A 21,349-nucleotide genomic window follows, 5' to 3' on the forward strand; every position below is an offset into this window, starting at 1 on the left:
TCTAGGCACATGCTGCACTTGTATTCTCAAGGAGGAACCCAGAGAATTTATAACCTAGCCCTGGATGTCCAGGTGTGGTTAAGGTGATGGCATGCACAGCTGTGCTTGGAGGCAAAAGATAGTTGCTGAAGCAGAGGTGTTGAGCCAGGTGCACAAATAGTACTCAGAGTAGAGGGTGCAAACAGAAGAGCACTTTGCAGGAAACGCTATGATTCCTCAAACCCAACATATGTTCAAGCTGCAATTTGGAGTGGCTGGGAGTCTGCAGCCACTCTGCTCTAGCCCCATTCCTCTCCCTCCTAGCCTTGACACTGTCTTCAGAGAGGGAGGGGGGAAAGGGAGCAAAGGGAGCTCCTCTGGGGTTTGTCCAGCCAGCCAGCACTGGGGTGGATGGATTGGAGGCTCCCCACCTTGGGGGAGAAGGGAGGACAAGAGGGCCCCAATCCACCCACCCTGCCCTCCAGTGCTGGCTGGACAAACCCCAGACCCAGCTCCCTCCACTCCCTCCCCCACCAACCTATGCTGAAAAGAGCACCAGGATCCAGGCTGTCAGCCCAGCCCTGCTCCCAGCATGTGCTAACACACGTTAATTGAAGTGCTTCATCTGAACCCTCATATAATGAGGGTTCAGACTGTCAGTGGGATCAGACTGTCAGTGGGATCAAACTGTCAGTGGCCCTTTCAAAGCACTCTTCAGTTGTGCCCTTTGGTAAGGGCACAGCTGTAGAGTGCTCCAGGGGGCCAATCTTGCGATAAAATGTCACGTCACTTCTGTCAGCATCCATATTGCTCAGCTCTGATCCCTTAGAAACCTTAGCCTGTATTCCACTGAACTCAGAGAGTTATAATCCAAGTTTGAGTTACATTTATGGATTATACAGGTTAATGCATGCTTAAGAGCTTGGTTATATGGAGAAACTATTCCACGATTAGCTAGGATATAACTAGAAAGAGCTATAGTCATTTCACAGTAACTCCCTGTATAGACTTTATCCTGCACTGAGAATGCCTATGCATGGGTGAATTTAATCCACTTGCAAAATGGACTATGTTAGAGGTGAATAAGGGTGTCTACACAATAAGTTAGTGACAACTATTCTGAAATAGCTTTCCTGGGCTACTGCCTTGTACAAACAACTCCTAAGAGATCTTAAAAGTGTGTTACAGATGCACGTATTGTATTACAGATAGCTATAAACAAACTACACACTTTTGGACTGTCTGGCCCTTTATTAAATCGTTTTTTAACTAATTAATAACCTGTTATAAATTATTTATAATTGTACCCTTAGTAAGAAATATAACCAAATGGAGTTTGGACCCCAAATCTGAGCTGAAACCAAAGCCTCAGATTTAGAGGATTTTTTGTTTTAGGCTGGAACCTCCTCTCTGCTTAATACATAGTAAATGGGGAAAAAAAGGTGGAGTGAACTGAATAAAAGAGCTTTTTCATTGCAAAGGCTCAGTACATATTTACATAGTGTCCTGCCTTACTTCTCAACTCATTTATGTCATTTTAAGCCTTCCACGTTATTAAAGAAGTATTAGTGTGGGCTTAATTCTTTGTCAGTGGGTTCAGCGAGACTTCTGAACATCTGGGAGATGTGCTCCATTTGTGTCAATGGGTAAGGGGCAGGGCTGGGAGGCCATGATGGAAGGAAGAGCTGGGGAGGAGAAAGAATTAGGCAGAGTTGCATTAAAGGATGCCACTAAAGGAAGAATGCATAGGGGGACCTATTATTATTTATATTACAGGAGCTCAGTGGCCAGCAGCTGTCATCTGGGCTCATTTGCCAGGCAAGCAGCAAGAGACATGCCCTGCCCCAGAGTTTGCAACCTACATAAACAAGACAAAGAGTGGGAGAAAGGAAATAGTATCCCACTGCTATAGATGTGGGACTGAGGCACAGAGAGCTTCTGGTTCTGATTCCCAGTTACATTAAGGCCCACTGATACAACCCTGACAGTAAAGGGTGGTAGGTAAACAGAATTCACCTCTGTTTTACACTAAGCAGAGGCCGTGTGCATTAAGTTCTGTGTAACTTGCCTGAAGTGAATAAGAAAGACTATGGTTGTACCAGAAATGAAACCCGAGATCCAATATGCTAGTGACAGAGGTGTTAGAGGAGTTACTCATCCAACAAAATAACAACATCCTGCTCATGGGGAACACCCTGTACTTGAGGGCCTCCAGCTTTGCTCCAGCCTCAATAATTTCTCATGTGCCAGAAGGTAAATAACACAGACAGCCCGAAAATAAAATGTGCCTGACGTCAGCATTTAACTCAAGTCATTCGTATTTGCACTAATGGGAAAGGCAGGACTTCCAGGAGGTGCAGAGAACCCACATCTTCCGCTGGCTTGAATTGGATTTGTGGATGGTCGACACCTCTTGGAGAGAAAGAATGAAAAAAAAAAGATGGGAGCCAGGCCTTGCACAATTCACCCCAGGTAGCACCAAGTCTGTGGCCCAGCAGGGAAGACAACCTACAACTCCATCCCAGCCAAAAGCTATGGGCTTGTTCTGCAGGTGTTTGAACCAAATGAACACAATGCTCCACCCCTGCCCTTAAAATCTTAGTGTCTCAGAACTCCCCACATCCAGTTCTGACCTCTAAACGTCATCCATGCTTCCCCCACATTCCCCCTACACACATACACATGCACACATGAAAACACACACACTTAAGCTAGCTTGATAGTTATTCCTGAATGACTTTCTTTCAAGCCATGGCACAGACAGGGCTAATTCTACAAGCAACAGCACTCTCCTTGTGTGTCCACATCACTCCTTCCTTTTGTTATTCTACTTATTTCCATTTAGTTAACAGGGTGTCCCCCTGACTCAACTCACAGACTATAAGGAGTCCCTAGAGGCAGAGTGCAGTGTCTTAAGTACAGTTTGTGTTGTTCCACAGCAGTAGGTCCCACACTATGCTGATCTATATTATGATAAAAAGCATTTGGTTTAAGCCAATAGCAACTCATTATATTAAAAACACCAGAGGAAATGTCTGGAGTTGAATTGATTAGCGCTCAGTTATTCATCATGCAGTGAAATCAGGACAATTCCCAGGATGGGATTATTTTTGCTGGGTTTCACCTAGAGTTCTGTTGGGTTTTTTCAACTTCACTGAGCTTCTCATTTGATTTTGCTTTTTTCTAAACAGCATTCTGCGCAGTACCTGTCTGTGTACTGCCTGGAAATTCATACCAATCACACTCCCCCACCCCATCACCGCACAGTAATATTTGTAGTAGCCTGAGAGAGTTTAACAAGCAAATTAATTTATCTGTGCCCACCAGAGCTAGACTGGGCAAAGGGGAGAGGGGCCTTGTAAGATCATATCAATTCCTTGAAAAAACAGGACAAAATAAAATAGAAAATACAGTGAAACCTGAATTGGTGAAGTATATGATGTAGAGCTAAAGCAAAGCACTTTGGCTGTGCTACACCTACCAACAGCTACAAAGCAGCTGGGAACAAGATCCCAAAAAGGAGTGTGCTATGTTACACAAACAGATTATTTTAAATGCAGATTATTTTAAGGGCACCTGACTGACAGATCTGGAGCATAAACCACGCTCCCTGCACAAGGCAGACAGGGGCCCTGCACCTTCCTTCCCCCAGCCCAGTCCTTTAGGAGTTCATGCCCATTCTGACCTGCAGAACTGAAGGCTGAGTCAAGTCTCATCGGGGGGAGAGCATCAGTGCATTGACCCAGATGCCCCAGCCCTGCCAAGTCCACTTTGAGCAACTCAAGTGGTGCAAACTGGGTGTACGCTGTCCGGAAAGGGGCAGCAGGAAATTTCTTCTGCATCATGGAAACTGCTGTTATAAAGAAGATGGGGAAGGAATGTGGCCTCACTCGATCCAAGCCTCTACTGGCACTGAAGGATCTCGTGCCAGTGGCAAAAGCTTAGATCATGGCCAGAAGGCACAGGACTAAGAGGCTCCAACTAGATCACAGGCAAGAATTTGGCCTTGGCCTTCCTTGTTGAAACTGTTCAAGGTTGTGTGTGATGCAAACCCAAGTTCACCAGGAACTAGAGGGAGACTTTCCTTTTATTTTACCCAGGCCACCACAGAGCTTATGATGTGACAGTAATCTCTATCCACTGCTAACTGAGATGAGATTTGAAGTAATGACCTGGGGCAGAGCGGGGCTACATGTGAGGCCCGATCGCAATCTACTGAGCTGCCTAGCACAGTCAGCTAAGCTGCTTTGAAAATGCAGCACCCGATCTCTCTCAAGGTACAGGGAGAAATCTTACCCCCAAAGAAATCACCCCAGAGCAGTGGGTAATGCCCCAGCATGGATTCAAATCCTCTCAGGAGCAGGAGGAGTGGCAGGCAATCGTGAAGCACTGTACCGAATCCACCAGAGTCAATGGAAACATCACCCAAGCACCGGCTGCTCCAAAGCAGAAGCTGAAACTAATTAACTTTATTTGTCTTTGGAGACCAAAGCCTCATCGGTTCACTGCCTACAATTGTGTCTGTCCCAATTCCAGGCCTCGTTTACTCACGTTCTCAATTGGGCTGTTTATCTCAGTGTTATGAGGCCTGTAATATTACAGAACAAGTCAGGGAAATGCACTCGTTCCATCCCCTCCCTTCCACATTTCCTCTCTGCACCGGACTCAGACCAGCGTGTCCTTCTCCACTCCCACAGCTTGTCATCTCACTAAAACTGAAGTTCTCCACTGGATGCATATCATACCTACTGTTACTATTAGGATGAAAACACAGGCTGTAGTTAAACATGAGCTGCATCCATCACTTCAGGCACCCTTTGTGTATTTAATTTCTCTGTGATGTAGGGAAAATTCAGTACATCCTCCCTGAGTTTATCAAACCTATTCTCTGAGCAAAGAATGAGGTTTTCGGTAAAGGCACGGCAAAGTGTCAATAAATCTGTGAATGAAAATGCACTGAAACAGGTGCATCAATAAATTTATTCAGCTGTGATAGCCTCTACCACACCTGGAGGCCTGTTCCAGATATTCAAGGGATGGTCACTGTCCTTAGCAGCTCATGGACCTAGTACAGACAGGCACAGATTTCAAAAGACGGAGATCATCACTCACTGCCCTCTCCCCTTCCTCACCCCGCAAACTATGTCTGTCCTTCACAAAGGCTGGGTGTTCACCATAGAAATTTACTGAAACTCCTAGGAAGTTTTGTGCCCGACAAGTGTTAATTTTGCCGTCTGGCCGCGGAAATCCATTACTTGTTATTGGAGACGAATAGTGGTAGAGAGAAACAGAGAGTGTCCAGTTCAGACACTTCCAGCAAAGCCCACCTGCAGCCAGCAGTTCACAAGATGCCAGCTTTCCCTAATGAGAACTTTAGGAAGTCTGTGGCAGAACAATGCCTTGAATCCCAGTCTCCCAAGTCCTCGACTAGAGTCTTGACCACTTCACAGTCCTTTCTCTCTTATTCACTGAGATAAGGTCAATGCCCAGAAAGAGGTGGAGACCCTCCACTCTATGATAATGGGATGGGCCTGTTTCCTGTAGGGCCAAGCCACTGAACCAAGTGCAACCATGGAAGTAGAGAGGGACCTTAACCAGAGTTCCTCTCACTCTTTCGTAAGTGCCTGGCTCAGGCCTCGTTCACATGCCAATCTGCCCCAATTTATATGCAATAAATAATTGCAGTGCAAATACTTCTCTGACTTAAATCTGGTTTAGCGCACTTTCCAAGCGATGCCATGCAGGGTTGGACCGGGAAAGGCTAGAGCACAAGCTGGCTCTCCTGCCTGCTTTGCACTGACCACAGAACCCTAGTGCAGCATGTGCACGTGCCCCAGCCCGTCCTGGTCTGACTGTGCAGCAGGCATGCAGGGCACTTTTACCTGGAGGCACTACCATGCACCTGAAAAGCATGTAGCTAAGCTGACCACAGTGGTTCACAGCCAGGGACGATGCCAAAGTTGTGGAGGGTTGGGCTGCTAGGGCTAAAAAGGTTGAGAATCACTGGTTTAAACATACAGCGTCAGCTACTCCAGAGTAACAGTTTGTGCGCGAGCTCTTGCCTTGTGTTAAATGTGGCTGGCTTGCCCCTCTATGAATGTGGGATAATCTACCTCACATATACTGCAGGAAAAAGCATGCATGTGGGCAGTGTGGAATCAGAAAAAATATATGCCTTAAACTTTGATTATTTTAGTTATAAGATGACATAACCGCTTTGTGTAGAATTGCTGGCTCGGTACAGTAGAACAGATAAGGGCAAGTGTTTGTTCTTTGTAACTCTTCTGCAAATGCTTCGCTCACCGCGGCCTTGAAGGTAAAAAAAAAAAAAAGTATGTACAAAGTAGATTTCCAGGTGCAAGAAGGAGGTTTGTGAACTAACCCTATCTCCCCCATAATTCCCATCCTGATAACAGCAAAGAAATAATGAAGTAATATTATAGCCGCTTTTCATGCTAATTTCACTATATGATCACGTGAGTTGTAAGCGACTGTTAAAAAGTATATAAGCCTCCTGATTTTGCTCTTGGGGGGGGACCCCTTCCAAGTGCTTGGGAAATCCATGTCACTTTGGAACTCCCCCTACAGCTGTAGTTTCTTTTGAATAAAAGCTTCTGCTGACCTGACCCAAAAGTACTCTGTGTGTGTTTCCACGACAATTCCTGGTGCCGTGACTCGGATCCAGAACACAGGCTGAGGAAGGAGGACCGCAGGCTACCCCCCCCCCGAACCCTGAGGCGCCAAACTTGAGAGGTAAGAGACCTAATTCAAAATCTCTATTGGGGTTTCGGAGGAGGACTGCCTGTAGGCTCCCAACTTGGCCGTGGTAACTGGATCTGAACCTTGTTAAAACAGGTCAGTCTGAACCTTACTGCCGGCTAAAATTTTCTGTCTGGTAAAGGATCCCATTTTGTGTCTGGTAACGTACGTTTTAGGGAGAAACTGTTTGAGGCACCTTCATCCAACAGCACATCGGGCTTGTAGTTAATTAACCAAGGCGGTGTGGGTTAGGAGGTCTGGCTGACTGAATAAATGTGCATGTGTGTGTGTATTTAGAAATATGAGCCACTGACCAGGACTGAGACTACGGTTGGGTTCAGCCGCCCCAATTCTGCCTGACAGGGCAGTTTTGAAAGCAAGGGGACCCAACTGGAACCTCGTGACCCAGTGGACAGGGCGTCTGAGTGATTTTGTCTTTTCCAAACCCCTCGTCCCAGTAGCTTCTGCCGAAAGCAGGAGTGAAAGGATCCCTCTAGTGTTTCCCTCCCCATTTCCATTTTATGAGCCGGTGTCGGGTCAGAAGCCTTTTGTCTGGGCAGTGAAAAACTGCGGGGCAGGGCACTGAGCGGCCCGGACATCCTAAATAAGCCTCTCCTACGTCTCCCTGTGTGACTGAAAATGGGAACAAGTCAGTCTAAACAGGTTCCTGTCCCCCCTAAGGGGACTCCGGCGTACTTTATGTACACACACTATTCTCCCGAGACTTGCAAGTACCTGGATAAGTGGAACTGGTATACTAGGGATGATCCTGTGAAACATTTTCCACAGGAAGGAACATTTGATCAGGATAAAATAGTGCACTTGAGAGGGGCGTTAGAGTCCCGTGGATCCAAAACACCACAAAACCAGTGGGACGCGTTCTTTTATTGGTATGATGAAATGTCCAAAAGGCGGACAGAATCTCAAACTAGGAGCCTAAAAGACTCTCAAGAAAAATTAAAACAGCAGTTAAAAGCTGTTCGGGAGAAATTGGCTACTCCCCAAAATTACACGCTGGCCACCGCTCCAATGTATCCAGCATTGCCCGGGGCGCCCCCACCACCGGAGCCAGCAGAGGATATCCTTGACCTTTGTTCGAACCCCGCTCTCCTGGGACTCCCACATCAGCAACAACCGGTTCAACATCAGGCTGCAGCCCAGGCTAGTGACCCATTAGCTGAAGCTCCTTCAGTAAATCCATCCACGGAGCTTAATAGTCCGGACTCATCCACCATATCTGCCACTCAATCATCACCAGTGTGGCAATTTACTCCTGGGTCACAACCCACCACAGGTGTATTTAGAAGAATGGGAATAGGCATGGAAAGATCTCCCATCAATCTGAGATCCCGAACTGCACAAGTTTACCCCCTAAGACAAATGCCAGGCATTGGCACCGATGGACAAAATATAGTAACTGTGCATGCACCCTGGACTCCAGGTGATCTCTACAATTTAACTCAAAAGTTCCCAAAAATCAGGGAAGACCCAGAAAAATTTCAGGAGGAATTGCAGACTGTTATAAATTGTTATAATCCAACATGGGCTGACATTAATCAGCTCATGCGATCCATTTTGCCCAAGGAGACTATGCTACGTCTGTACGCTGCCTGTACTTGGCCAGATCAAAACCCAGGGATTGGCCAAGACTTTATTGACAAGAGAAATGCTTTGGTTCAGGCAGTTCTCACAATTTGCCCAAAAAAGGCAGACTGGACCAAAATAAATACCTGTAAACAAAACAAAAATGAACACCCCAGTGACTATTTAGAACGCCTCAAACAGGCATTTGAATGATACTCAGGAATGGATAACCCAGTCGGAAATGCTAAACAAGCAATAGTGGCAGCATTCGTCCAGGGACTTAACCCTAAAATTGCTGAGAAAATTCAAACAGTAATTATTGGCTGGGAAACTAAAGATTTGACCGAAGTCCTTGCTGCAGCTAACCATTTTCATAACAAATTGGAACGGTCTAAAGACAGTGCCGAGTTTAAGTTAATGGCCTTACAGATTTCTCAGTTGCAGGGTCCAGGTAGAGGAAGGGGACGAGGACGGGGAAGGGGAGGCCCGGGTAGATTCAGGGGAAGAGATAGATCCTTGAGCCCACAAAACCCAGGCTATGGGAACCAATGTCATTATTGCAAGCAAGAAGGACATTGGAAATCAGAATGCCCCAACCGCCCCGGCCAAGGACCCAGACCCCAGCCCCCACCTCCACTTCCTGTCAATTTTCCCAGTGTTGAATAGGACAGCCTGAGGGACAGTGACATCATTGCTCCTTTGCTTGCTACTGACCAATCTGGTCCGTTTGTTGAATGCCTTATTTCTGGTAAACCTGTCTCCTGTCTTGTCAACACCGGAGCGTCCCGCTCCACGCTAAAGGCTGCTGAGTTTCCTTTTCTACCTTATTCTCCTGAAACTGTAAATGCTGTCGGTATAGGCGGACAACCTATCCCACATCCCGTCTCTGAACCTGTCTCCATCTCTATTGGCCCTTTGTCTGAAAATCATGCCTTTCTTCTTAGCCCCTGTGCACCTGTCAACCTTCTTGGTAAGGACTTGCTGTGTAAACTGGGATGCGTGATTTATTGTAGCCCAGATGGTGTTTACCTTGAGGTACCGGAACATAGGGAAACCGAGCTTGTGGCTTTGCTAACCCAGGAGTACTCTGATTCTGACACTTCCTTCTTGCAAGAGGAACTGTTGGCACGAGTACCTCCACAGCTGTGGTCCACCCATGCGAATGAAGTGGGGCACATGCTGAGTGCTGAACCAGTGCGTATCATCCTGAACCCTGCCAAGCCACTTCGTGTCCCACAGTACCCCATCTCAAAGGAAGCTGAGGAAGGGATCAAGCCTGTCGTTTCCTCACTCCTTGAGCAAGGGATTATTGTCCCAATACGCTCCCCTTGCAACACACCTATCCTACCTGTCAAAAAACCTGGTAAAGATACGTATCGCTTTGTGCAAGATCTTCGAGCTGTAAATGCCGCTGTGTTACCCGCTTTCCCCGTGGTCCCTAACCCTGCCACTATTCTTTCCTGTATCCCTTCAGATGCTACATATTTCACAGTAGTGGATCTTTGTTCTGCTTTTTTCTCTATCCCCGTTCATAAGGATAGCCAGTATCTGTTTGCATTTACTTATCAGGGATTTCAATATACCTGGACAAGACTCCCTCAGGGATATACAGAGTCCCCAACTCTGTTTTCCCAGATCCTAAAAAAAGATTTGGATCCTATCACGTTCAAAGGGGGGTCCACCCTTGTTCAGTACGTTGATGATCTATTGTTAGCCTCACCCACTTTAGAGGCCTGTGAGCAAGATACTTTGACACTCCTCACAGCTTTAGCTCAGAAAGGCCACAAGGCCTCAAAATCTAAATTGCAGCTCTGCAAGTCTAAGGTACATTATTTAGGGCATGATATCTCAGCAGGAGAACGACACCTTTCCCCTAGTAGAGTTGAAGCTATCCTCAACATTCCCAAACCTATGACTAGAAAACAGATGAGGGGATTCTTAGGTGCAACGGGTTATTGTAGACAGTGGATCCTGGGTTATGCTGCTTTCGCAAAACCCTTGCAAGCATTCACTCATGATACCACCCCGAAACCCCTCCCTTGGACTCCTGAAGCCCAACAAGCATTTGTGGTCCTTAAGCAAGCCCTCACTCTTGCTCCTGCTCTTGGACTTCCTAATTATAAGAAACCCTTTATCTTGTTTTGTCATGAACGGGAAGGAATCGCTTTAGGAGTACTCACTCAGCTGCATGGTGAAAAGCATCGCCCAATTGCATATTACAGCTCTGCCCTTGATCCCGTAGCTGCGGGACTTCCTCCTTGCCTCCGTTCAGTTGCAGCTGCTGCCTTGTTGGTTGAAAAGGCAGATTCTCTAGTTTTGGGACACTCTTTAACCGTTGCAGTTCCACATGCTGCGATGGCCCTTCTGCTCAAGGGCAAAACTCAGCACATTTCCAATTCCCGTCTTACTAAATATGAGAAACTTCTACTGTCAGCTGCAAATGTAACCTTAAATCGCTGTTCAATTCTGAATCCTGCGTCACTTCTGCCTATTGCCTCTGATGGTGAGCCTCATGATTGCCTGTCTATCACAACTCAATTGTTAACCCCTCGAACTGACCTCAAGGACATTCCTATCCCGAACTCTGACCTTGTTTTGTTTGTTGATGGTTCCTGTCTTAGAAATGATGCAGGCAAATTAGTTGCGGGATATGCAGTATGCACTCAGTATGCTGTTTTGGAAGCCTATTCTTTACCCCAAGCTCGTTCTGCTCAAGTTGCTGAACTCATTGCTTTAACACGTGCTTGCATTCTTGCAAAAAATCAAACCACAACCATTTATACTGACTCTAAGTATGCTTTTGGTGTTGTTCATGATTTTGGACAAATCTGGAAACAAAGAGGGTTCCTCACTTCATCAGGGACCCAAATCAGTCATGGTTGTTATGTAAAAGCGCTCTTAGAAGCTGTTCAATTGCCTCTTGCTATTGCTATTGTTAAATGTAAAGCTCATGAGAAACCGTTTGATGATGTCACACGAGGAAATGATCTGGCAAACCGTTCTGCCAGAAATGCGGCCCTTTCTGGCCCACAGGCTCCTAACTCTGTTTTTGTTTGTTTTTCAGCAGACCAGTCTCCTTTGGCTAGCCTTTCAAGTCTGGCCCTTCTTCAAAATCAGGCCCCAAAAAAGGAAATAAATGACTGGCTGCGTGCAGGATGTTCACTGCACCCCGACTCTCTCTGGCGCTCCCCGGACGGCCGCCTGGTGGCGTCTAGAGAGCTTTTGCCACATCTTGCTCGTTTAACCCACTCTGTGGCCCATACGAGCAAAGGAGGAATGATTGCTACAGTACAAAGAAATTGGTTTGCCCCAAATTTTCCTTCCATGGCACAACAGTACTGTAGCTCCTGTCCCATCTGCTTAGCTCACAACATTGGGCAACGGGTAAAAATGACACCCGCAGCCCATCCCCCTCCATGGGGACCGTTTGTAAATCTGCAAATTGATTTTGTGCAGCTACCTAAGTGCTGTTCTTATGAATACATTCTTGTTATTATTGATGTGTTCTCTGGATGGGTGGAAGCCTACCCATGCGTACGTGCTGATTCCATCACTGTAGCAAAGAAATTGCTCAAAGAATTCATCCCTGGATTTGGATTGCCTCTCACAATAGATAGTGACCGTGGCACCCATTTCACAGGACAGATAGTAAAAAACATCTGCCAAGCACTCAACATACAGCAACACCTACACTGTAGTTATCATCCACAGTCAAGTGGTGCTGTAGAACGTAAAAACTCTGATTTAAAAACGCGCATTTCGAAGATTTGTGCTGAAACAGGCCTCAAATGGCCTGATGCACTGCCCATTGCTCTTATGCACATTAGAAACACTGTTAACAGAAAACATGGCCTAACCCCTTATGAAATACTCATGGCACGACCCATGAGGATGCCAGCTACACCACCTGTTGCCCCTCACCAAACAGACCTACAATTAACTGATGAAACTGTACTAAATTATTGCAAGGCATTAATGAAGTATGCCAGGTCTGTTCATTCACAGGTCCAAGAAGCCTTACCTCAACCACCGGATGTTCCCTGTCACAACCTCGAACCAGGGGATTGGATCTACGTAAAGGTCTATCAACGGAAAAACGCACTTCAACCCAGATGGAAAGGACCTTTCCAGGTACTTCTAACCACTAATTCTGCTGTTCGTTGCCAAGGTCACCAAACGTGGACTCACGCCTCGCACTGCAAGAAGGTATCACCTCCATTGGACCCCGAAGCAGCTGTATTCCAGCCAAGGTTGGGATCTTTCCCTGAGGCCAAGGACAAAGACCCTCAGGACCTCACTCAGGCAAGTGAGGAGCATCAGGGTGCAAGTGCTAGTAACCTCTCCCCTGCACCCAACACCTCAGCCCAGCCGGATTCATCAGTTGAAGAACGAAGATATCATCTTCGGCCTCGAAGAAAGTGAATGCTCCCATTCGGAAGATCACCACCTCGATCAAGACCAAGAGCCGACATTATCAGTCCTTTAGGTAACTTGAGCCCAGAGGACGAAGAAAGACTTTGGCTGCCATCCTGGGTTTGGCTGGTAGTGTTCTTTTTCTTACTGGTGCTGGTTATGTTTGTTGTTAAGATTCTTTGTCCCTCCTGTATCTAAAAATGGCACTGATATCCTTATATATCACACTTGGGTATCTCAGTATCACCCAAGGGGGGTGGGAGAAAAATTTGTATTTGCAGATCTCCCATGCGGTGGCTCAAGCTGGAAATAAAAGTGACTGCTGGATATGCTCTCACAGCCCAGCACACCTACACCAAGGAATCCCAATGATCGGAGTACCAATATCCCTCCAGCAATGGGGAACAATAAACGGCGGCTTCGTTAGACACTACTCGTTAGCTGCCCATCGGTCCGCTCCTAAAGAATGGAGGGCCGCCCCTGCTAACTGGATAATCTCCCCAAGAGTAGAGGCGCCTTTCTGTTACAGATCCAACAACACCGGAGCTTATAATAAAGCCACACCTGTAGGACACTACCCTCATTGCCTAACTACTCTAGATTATAGCCCTAGTAGCACCAGTGGAATCCTGTTGGGTAACGTACCCTCTCTCAATTGTACAGGATTCATGGTCTACAACTTTTCTAAGGAACCTCATGTTGCTCTCATTGCAAACAGATCAAAATTTTACATTCACTCCAATTTTACTTCTTGTAATATATCTCGGTCCAGCAGAATAACAGCTGAACGTGGACCGTCCTATACGATGCATATCAATCGAAAGTGCCGGATAGGGCACAACAACTGCCGAGATTTGAGTACCCTTTCTGCCCCAGGCCTTTACTGGCTCTGCGGAAACAGGGCTCATAAAATCTTGCCCTGGAATTGGGTGGGGGCATGCACTCTTGGACGTGTTATCCCTGGTTTCGAAATGCATAGTGCAATATATCTGGAACAAGTAAAAAATTTCAACCATCACATGAAAAGGGCGGTTAACCCCTTAGCTACCAGAAAAACAGGGTTCCATCGATTTGTGAGAACCTTCATACCGTGGCTTGGAGTAAGAGAATTGGAACTAGCCATAATTAACATTTCAGCCACAATGGAAGCTATGGGAAATGCCACTGCGGATGCAATTCAGGCTCTGCAAAAAGAGATCTCCCAGATCTCACAAGTAACTATACAACACCGCATAGCCCTAGATTACCTATTGGTATCCCAGGGAGGAGTATGTGCCTTAGTAAACTCCACCTGTTGTGTCTATGTCAATCAGGACATGCGAATCGAAACTGACATTCGCAAAATCCGAAATCAGTTAAGGGTCCTACATCAAGTGGCCTCAGAAAATACTGACTGGGGTCTAGAAGAAATGTGGTCTTGGCTAACCTCCTGGCTCCCAGATTTCGGGGCCCTTGGCAAGAAAATCCTGTATGGAATATTGTTTGTCTTGATAGTTCTGATAATGTTCTATGTCTTAATGCAACTGATCCTCTGCTGCGTGAAAGCCAGCAGGGGAAGCTTTAGCAAGGCAAGAAAACCCACAGCAGAGTCTAGAATAATGGTGTTACAAAAGTGTGAGCAGATTGAAAGAAAACATGAAAGGCTGCATGATGAAATAGAGGGGCTCATGAGAATGGAAATTTAAGGCTAAAGTGAGACTAAATAGTCTCAAAGGGGGGGGGCTGTGGAATCAGAAAAAATATATGCCTTAAACTTTGATTATTTTAGTTATAAGATGACATAACCGCTTTGTGTAGAATTGCTGGCTCGGTACAGTAGAACAGATAAGGGCAAGTGTTTGTTCTTTGTAACTCTTCTGCAAATGCTTCGCTCACCGCGGCCTTGAAGGTAAAAAAAAAAAAAAGTATGTACAAAGTAGATTTCCAGGTGCAAGAAGGAGGTTTGTGAACTAACCCTATCTCCCCCATAATTCCCATCCTGATAACAGCAAAGAAATAATGAAGTAATATTATAGCCGCTTTTCATGCTAATTTCACTATATGATCACGTGAGTTGTAAGTGACTGTTAAAAAGTATATAAGCCTCCTGATTTTGCTCTTGGGGGGGGACCCCTTCCAAGTGCTTGGGAAATCCATGTCACTTTGGAACTCCCCCTACAGCTGTAGTTTCTTTTGAATAAAAGCTTCTGCTGACCTGACCCAAAAGTACTCTGTGTGTGTTTCCACGACAGCAGGTACCACAGACACACTAAGTTCACCCCCTTGGCTTACTTTGGCTTGCATGCATAGCCATCTCCCAAACCTAGTTTAAGCTGGAACAAGAGCTTCTATGCAGCCGTTCACACTGGCCTAACTCAATCAGTTATAAATCGTGCCTTTAATTAATGCAGATGCAGATGAGCCCTGCCGATATGTTATCTTCTAACACGCTGCTCACTCCCAGCTTCTTCATGCCACCCCTGTCAGTGGCTTGTTCAGAAAGGAAACCGCCTCCAGTCGGCATCCTCTTCTCCTCATGATTCTACAGCCAAGGGACAGAAAGGTCAAGGATGGAGGAGGTTTCCAAGGACCCATTTCCACTTGCTCTGTCCTCCTGCCTATGTCTACAGACGTCAGCTGTAGCACCCACCCACCCACCATCTCCGGGCTGATAACTATTGCATCTCCACCCCCACGGGCTTTTTCCATTGCTATTATTTTTATATAGTTTTAATTCATGTACCTTTAAAATGATCTTTCCTTTGTTTTCAACACCTGCTTAGAAACCTAAGAACAAACATTTAATTCCTTAACCATTTTATCTATCTCCACTGCAGAAGCAATGCTTCCCTCCCCCAAACCCAGCTGTGTTTTGCAAGGAGCTAAAATTAACGTTGCCATTTTTTTCCCCCTTTTATATCTCATTGCTTTGCCTGCTAGCCTAGCTGTGCCTTTAAGCCGTAGTCTCATAGTCTGAGAGGGGAGGGGAAATAAAAAGTTTCCAGGAGGGTCAGGATCCCCCTTGTCTTTTCTTATAGCTGGATGAGTGAAGGGATCCTCCTTATTTTTCCCCTTAGTCTTGTTAGGTGGACAAATGGTATAAAATTGATCGAGAACCACTGCATTAGAAGGAGAGGCTTCAACCAGCTGCTGCCAAGAGAGAGAGCAGGGGAATGTTTATAGTTCCTGAAAAATAGTAGAATATATGATTGTGCATGTGAAGTGGTGAGCGGGGGGGGGGCAGAGACAACACATCCTGTGTCTAAAATAAGTATTAGGACAAATTTTAGAACAAGGCAGGCATGTGTTATACATCAGACTTTAGATCACCAAAGAGGTAATATCTGGCGTCTCGATGACTTGAGACCACCCTTTCAAAACCCAACAGAGATGGGACAACTCCTCCAACAGGGGACAAGATTGATTAAACCATGCAGCTCCGTCCTGGTGTGGGGATCCAGTCACATGCCCTGGACTAGATGAACTCAGTGGAGCTTGCACCAGCAGAGGATGTAGATGCTATCAACACTCTAGGCACGTTCCAATTACACAAATGCTTTTTAAAATCAAATGGTAGACTCGGATTTTTCAGCAGATATTATCCAGCATAACAACAACTTTCACCCCTGCTGGAAACATGACCTCATTCATTTTGGAACAAGAGTTTCATGCTGAACAATCAAACGCAGGTCACGTGGCGTAACACTGCAGCGTGGTAACACCGCACAAGTCCCAACACAATTTGAGGGCCTGTAGGTGTACAATGAATTGTATTCATAGGATCCAGAATTGCTTGGCTGACACTGGGGCAAGAAAAAAAAATATGGATAAGTGGCAAGGAATACAGGCAGGTGACATTTGTGCAGGCAAGGAAGGACTGGAAACCCATTAGCAGTGGGGCAGCTATAGACCCATACTTTGTGATGCCAGAAGGGATATGCTCCACAAGCATCTGCCTATCTTGGGGAGAAAATGAACAAACTCATCTTTTCTACCCATAATTTCTACAGTTCTGTTCACAGACCAGCGGTGGCCACACTGGCGGAGTTAATCAACTTCAAACAGGGGAAGGATAAAAAAAGAAGACAAAAAGAAAATACTATTGCAAATCTCTATAAACAGAGAGGTTACAGGGTATGCATCGTCCTTGAACAGGCAGCTATAACACACTCTCTGGATGCTGTTTAACCAAAAAAAAAAAAAAAAAAATCCTGGAAACAAAATAAAATATCAAAGGGGAGGAGAAGGAGGGGAAAGAAAAACCACATTGCAAGCACCTGGTTCTAGGAGCGTGCAGTCTGGCAGTGCCCCAGCTGCTTTACCTCAGCATTTTATAAAGGCTCCTCTCCTCAACCCTTTGTCTTCTGCATTTTGCTCCTGATGCCTGCAGGACCCTGTTCAATCACCTCACCACAGAGCAGGATCCTCGGCAACAGGCTGTTTGAAGGCAAATTAAATCAGGACTTTGTAAAGTGTCTGCACAGAGCCTGGCAGAGTGGGGGCCCTGCTCCTGTCTGGAGCCTCTGGGTGTTGTCACAAGTGCCCGTCATTATTATTAATCACAAACGCTCACAGACATTCTCCCACATATCTTTTGAAGATGTGGGATAAAAAAAACTTGAATTTAGGGAAGCTGCAGAGACCAATATCAAACAATCCTGTTTAGAAAAATCCAGAGCAAATGAAAGGGAGTGTTTCCAGTTGGGATCAAACATTCTTATCATTGGAGTTTGTTTGTTTTTTTAATTGGTTCAATAAATATATCAATAAAATCTGGTTTTCTTTTCTCCCTTCCGCCTGGCTGTGATGCATTAATCACCCCTGCCCTGCAGAAGTGGTCAGGCTCAGGTAAAACTTCCAGGTGTTTATACACATGCTCCAGGAGTGGGGGGAGTGGCGTTTTAATTAGAGCAGCTCTAATTAAAGCACCGCAGTGTCTCATGTATCATATTAGCCTCCCCCTGCTTCAAAATGGTGGTGGGGGCGCTTTATTTAAAGCTTAACAAATGAGCTTTATGCTCCCAGGTTCCTGGATTTTCTAAAACTAGGCTCAGCCTAGTTTCTACAGTTTTCCTTGGGATGGAGCCTTAGGGGGACCAAAGATATAAGGTTCAAAGTGACAATAATAATAATAGTAACAACAATAATAATAAAAAACAAAAAATCTAAGAGCTTTGGAAGACACACAAACTCTCGTACTTCAGGGTGCTGATGAGTGGGGTCCGAAGAAGCTTGCTCAGGATCCAGGTTATTTTGTAAGTGCTTGCTACAAGGGCTCTCACACTTTGCCTTGACTCAAGTGATTGGGGGGGGGGCACTGTCTGATGCAAGAGAGTGATCGCCCTGAACCTCAGGTCTGATCCACCCATACGATTTTAGGATAGCGTTTAACTTTCTTTCTTTCCCCTCCTCACTCCTAGTTACCCTGCTTTGCAAGATCCTAAATAATTCCTTTCCTCCTCTGGTGTTTGTACCATTCACAACTTTTTTGCAAGGTTAGGTCTCCACTTAGTCATCCCTTAGCCAAGCTAGACATATCTGACTCTGTTAATCTGCTTTCATAAATCAAAGTGGGAAGCAGGGACGGAGGAACGATTCCCAGAAGCAGCTGGGATGATGATGAGTTTACAAGCACTGGGCTGAGGCGTATTTCTATTTCCCTCTCAGCAAAACATCTCCCCTAGCTTACATGCCTTGGAGGTTGTGCCCAAGGACAGTCCCAGTCCTGGCTTCTAAAAATGTGGGGCTCCCCTTCCCCACTGCCTTCATGAAGCAAGAAACCATCAGGGTGACAAGAGTTGCTGGCCAGTGCGGTGGGGCTGTTCTCTCTGGCGATGACACGGCTTCCGTTTCACGCAGGGTAATGAATTGCCCTCTCTTCAGAAATGAATAAGATGTGGTCGGTGATGCAATGATCAATTTGCTCCATCATGTTAAGCCGTCCATTCATCACCAGCACCTGCTGTCAGGGGCTCAGGGCTGCTTTTATTGGCGCCGGCTGCTGCCATTATCGACAGAGCAATAGCCTTTGAAGGTAGCTCTCTGCAGCTCAAGGCTACCATTGATTAAAGGGGCTGATAAAGGACTCACTTTATGCTAACCCATTCCCTGTCCCAACAGAAACTGGTGTCTTACAGGATGGGTGACTGCCACAGAGCCCTCTTCCAATTTGGTGTCTGGGGTGTCCCGAAGGGAAGGGACCCACGAGGCAGATCTTCAATACAGAAGAGAAGAAGGGGCTTGGATTTGCTCTTGGTATCTCCTGCGACTCCATGTTGTACTGAGCACTGCCATGAACATCTCTGGACATTACAGGCTCTCTAATCAGCTGCATCCCTTCCATCCATCATTACCATGCGCCATCCAGTAACCCAGGCCCCGGAACGATACCCGGCCAATCTTGTTTCCTTGAAGTTCGGTAAACAGGCAGGTGCTGCCGAGATGAATGAATCACTCGGGCAGAACGGAGAAATACAGAACAGCATGAGTGAACTTGGAGAAAGAGAGAGAGAAACAGAAAGACTCTTGTATCTAATCAGGTGGCACTTGAGAAAAGCAGAAAACTCATTCTACATGAAATAGGAGTATGGGGGGGGATGGGACTGATTTATAAGTCATTGGTTTACAAGTGGGTCTTGAATCGGTGTCCAATTTGCTGTGGTCCAGTGGATAAGTAGCTGGGTTGAGAATCAAGAGATCTCATTTATCCCTCACTTCACTGTGTGACCTTGGAAACGTCACCTCCCTTTCTGTGCCTAGTTATACAGTCCTTGAGTGAGGTATTTCAACCTGACAGAATGGGGTCCTGGTCACTGACCTTCAATGCAAATTTTGACTCCAAAATACCATAATCCCTTCCGAAAGAGGGGCTAGGCTCCTAATGCACTTGAGCGCTTCTGACCACATTACTCTGACTAGCTCAAAGGTCATGGCACAAGACAAGTGCAGGGACAGAAACCCCCAGGGAACTGCACTCAGAAGCCAATCTCGGCATTCAACTGCACATTTCCCTGCAGTGCTCACCTCTCATACTGGGGCGGTTCAGAGACGGCAGACAGAGCTTTTTTTTTTTCTGTGCCTTTCTGCTGAAAAGCAAGAAGCATGTGCAGCAGCAAGAGAAGTGCGTGAGGGGGAGGAACCTGTTGATTGCATTTTGCCAAAGAATTCAGAGAGCAAAAGGGCTCGCTTGGGAGCAAAACGAAGATGAATCGACAGAGAGTTCAAGAGAATTCATTCTTCCGCTGAACACTTGCCTCTCCATCAGGACACCTCAAAGGCTTGTCAAGCAAAAGCAGGGCTTTTATTTGTTTCTATGGTTGCCATAACGATAGAGCTATAAGTCATGTCAGCTGGCAGCTGAGGTTCTGCTCCTGTGATTTATGTCTGCTCAGGCTAAATGATAAACTTTTCTTTGGAATTGGTGACAAAGCAGGAGTGCGTGAAACCTCTACTTTGGAGAGGGGAGCAGAGACGAAACTGTTGAACGCAGGTGAGCAGCACAGCCATAAGTGAGAAAGTGTGAGAGAGAGAGAGACACACACACAGTCAGTGAGTGAGTGAGTGAGTGAGTGAGTGAGTGAGTGAGTGAGTGAGTGAGTGAGTGCATGTGCACATGTGTGTTGCACTCGTACAAACCCAATGAGATCAGTTCAGACCCCACCAGCCCCCCTCCATCCTTGGACCCCAAACCAGACTGTAACAAGGCCTTTAAGCATGGATGGCTCGGGGGTGAGGACTAGTCTCCAGTAAAACTGGGCAGATTTGTAGAAGCCACCAAGACGGCATCAACTATCTCATTTGTGGGTCATGGTAGCTGGGCTTGCATAAAGGTGAAAGGCTCTATAGCCCATTCTCAATTGCTATAACCATACAGTTTCTGCTTACGCATGCCCAAAGCACAACCCATTCAACTACTCCTCTATGGTTTCATTGTTACACTTTCCACTTCTGCTACTGATCAGTCTGCAGCAGTCACCCGTGCACACGGGTGTCCCAGGCACTGCATGCCTTTATTGACCAGTGACTTGTTTAACAACTACAGCCAGGTGAACCTGATGCAGCAATGACACTGTTATAGAAAGCCCTTGCCCACAATGAGCTTAAAGCTACCATCTAAGAGACAGAGTGAAACGATAACATATCCTGAGAGGTATCCAGGTTGTAGCCATATTGGTCTAGAGGAAAAGGCAATCAGGACTCGTAGTAGAGATGATATCTTTTATAAGACCAACAAGAGTTTTGCAAAACGATTTTAAAATTAAAGATTTTTTTCTTTCAAAAATCTTGCTGGTCTAATAAAAGATATCATCTCTACTATGAGTCCTGATTAGCATATACTGAGAGGCACATAGAATGGAATACGTTTTGTAATTTATAGATTCATAGATTATAAGGCTACAAGTGACTGATATGGCAACCTAGTCAGGCCTCCTGTACAACACAGACCACAGCACTTCTCTGAATTAACTCCTGTTTACACTAGAGGATATATTTTCCCTCTTACATTTCTAAAGCAGCTTCTGAAGGTCTAAATTTGAACTCAGACCTGCAGAAGCAAGGCTGCTGACTAGCTTCACCAGAGACTCTTTACAGAGTCAGCACAAGGGCTGCGAGCTGCCTGCTGCCATGCCACTCA

General features: G+C 46.0%; 2 protein-coding genes across 8 annotated transcripts in view; one reads left to right on the top strand and one right to left on the bottom strand.

Moving 5' to 3' along the window:
• The window catches only part of ASTN2 (astrotactin 2), a 598,926-nt gene that overhangs the window by 304,371 nt on the left and 273,206 nt on the right, over positions 1-21,349 (bottom strand). The window lies entirely within an intron of this gene.
• LOC132244472 (syncytin-A-like) lies at positions 6,135-14,933 on the top strand. 2 transcript variants are annotated; one of them, XM_059715574.1, is made up of 2 exons: positions 6,135-6,732; positions 12,328-14,933. In XM_059715574.1, exon 2 carries the CDS (start codon positions 12,936-12,938, stop codon positions 14,418-14,420), a length of 1,485 nt encoding a protein of 494 aa, XP_059571557.1. In that variant the 5' UTR covers positions 6,135-6,732; positions 12,328-12,935; the 3' UTR covers positions 14,421-14,933. The 2 variants fall into 2 exon arrangements, with proteins under 2 accessions (XP_059571557.1, XP_059571558.1); XM_059715575.1 differs by having other exon boundaries at positions 12,491-14,933.

The sequence above is a fragment of the Alligator mississippiensis genome, chromosome 12 (genome assembly GCF_030867095.1).
Source record: "Alligator mississippiensis isolate rAllMis1 chromosome 12, rAllMis1, whole genome shotgun sequence".
NCBI lineage: Eukaryota > Metazoa > Chordata > Crocodylia > Alligatoridae > Alligator > Alligator mississippiensis.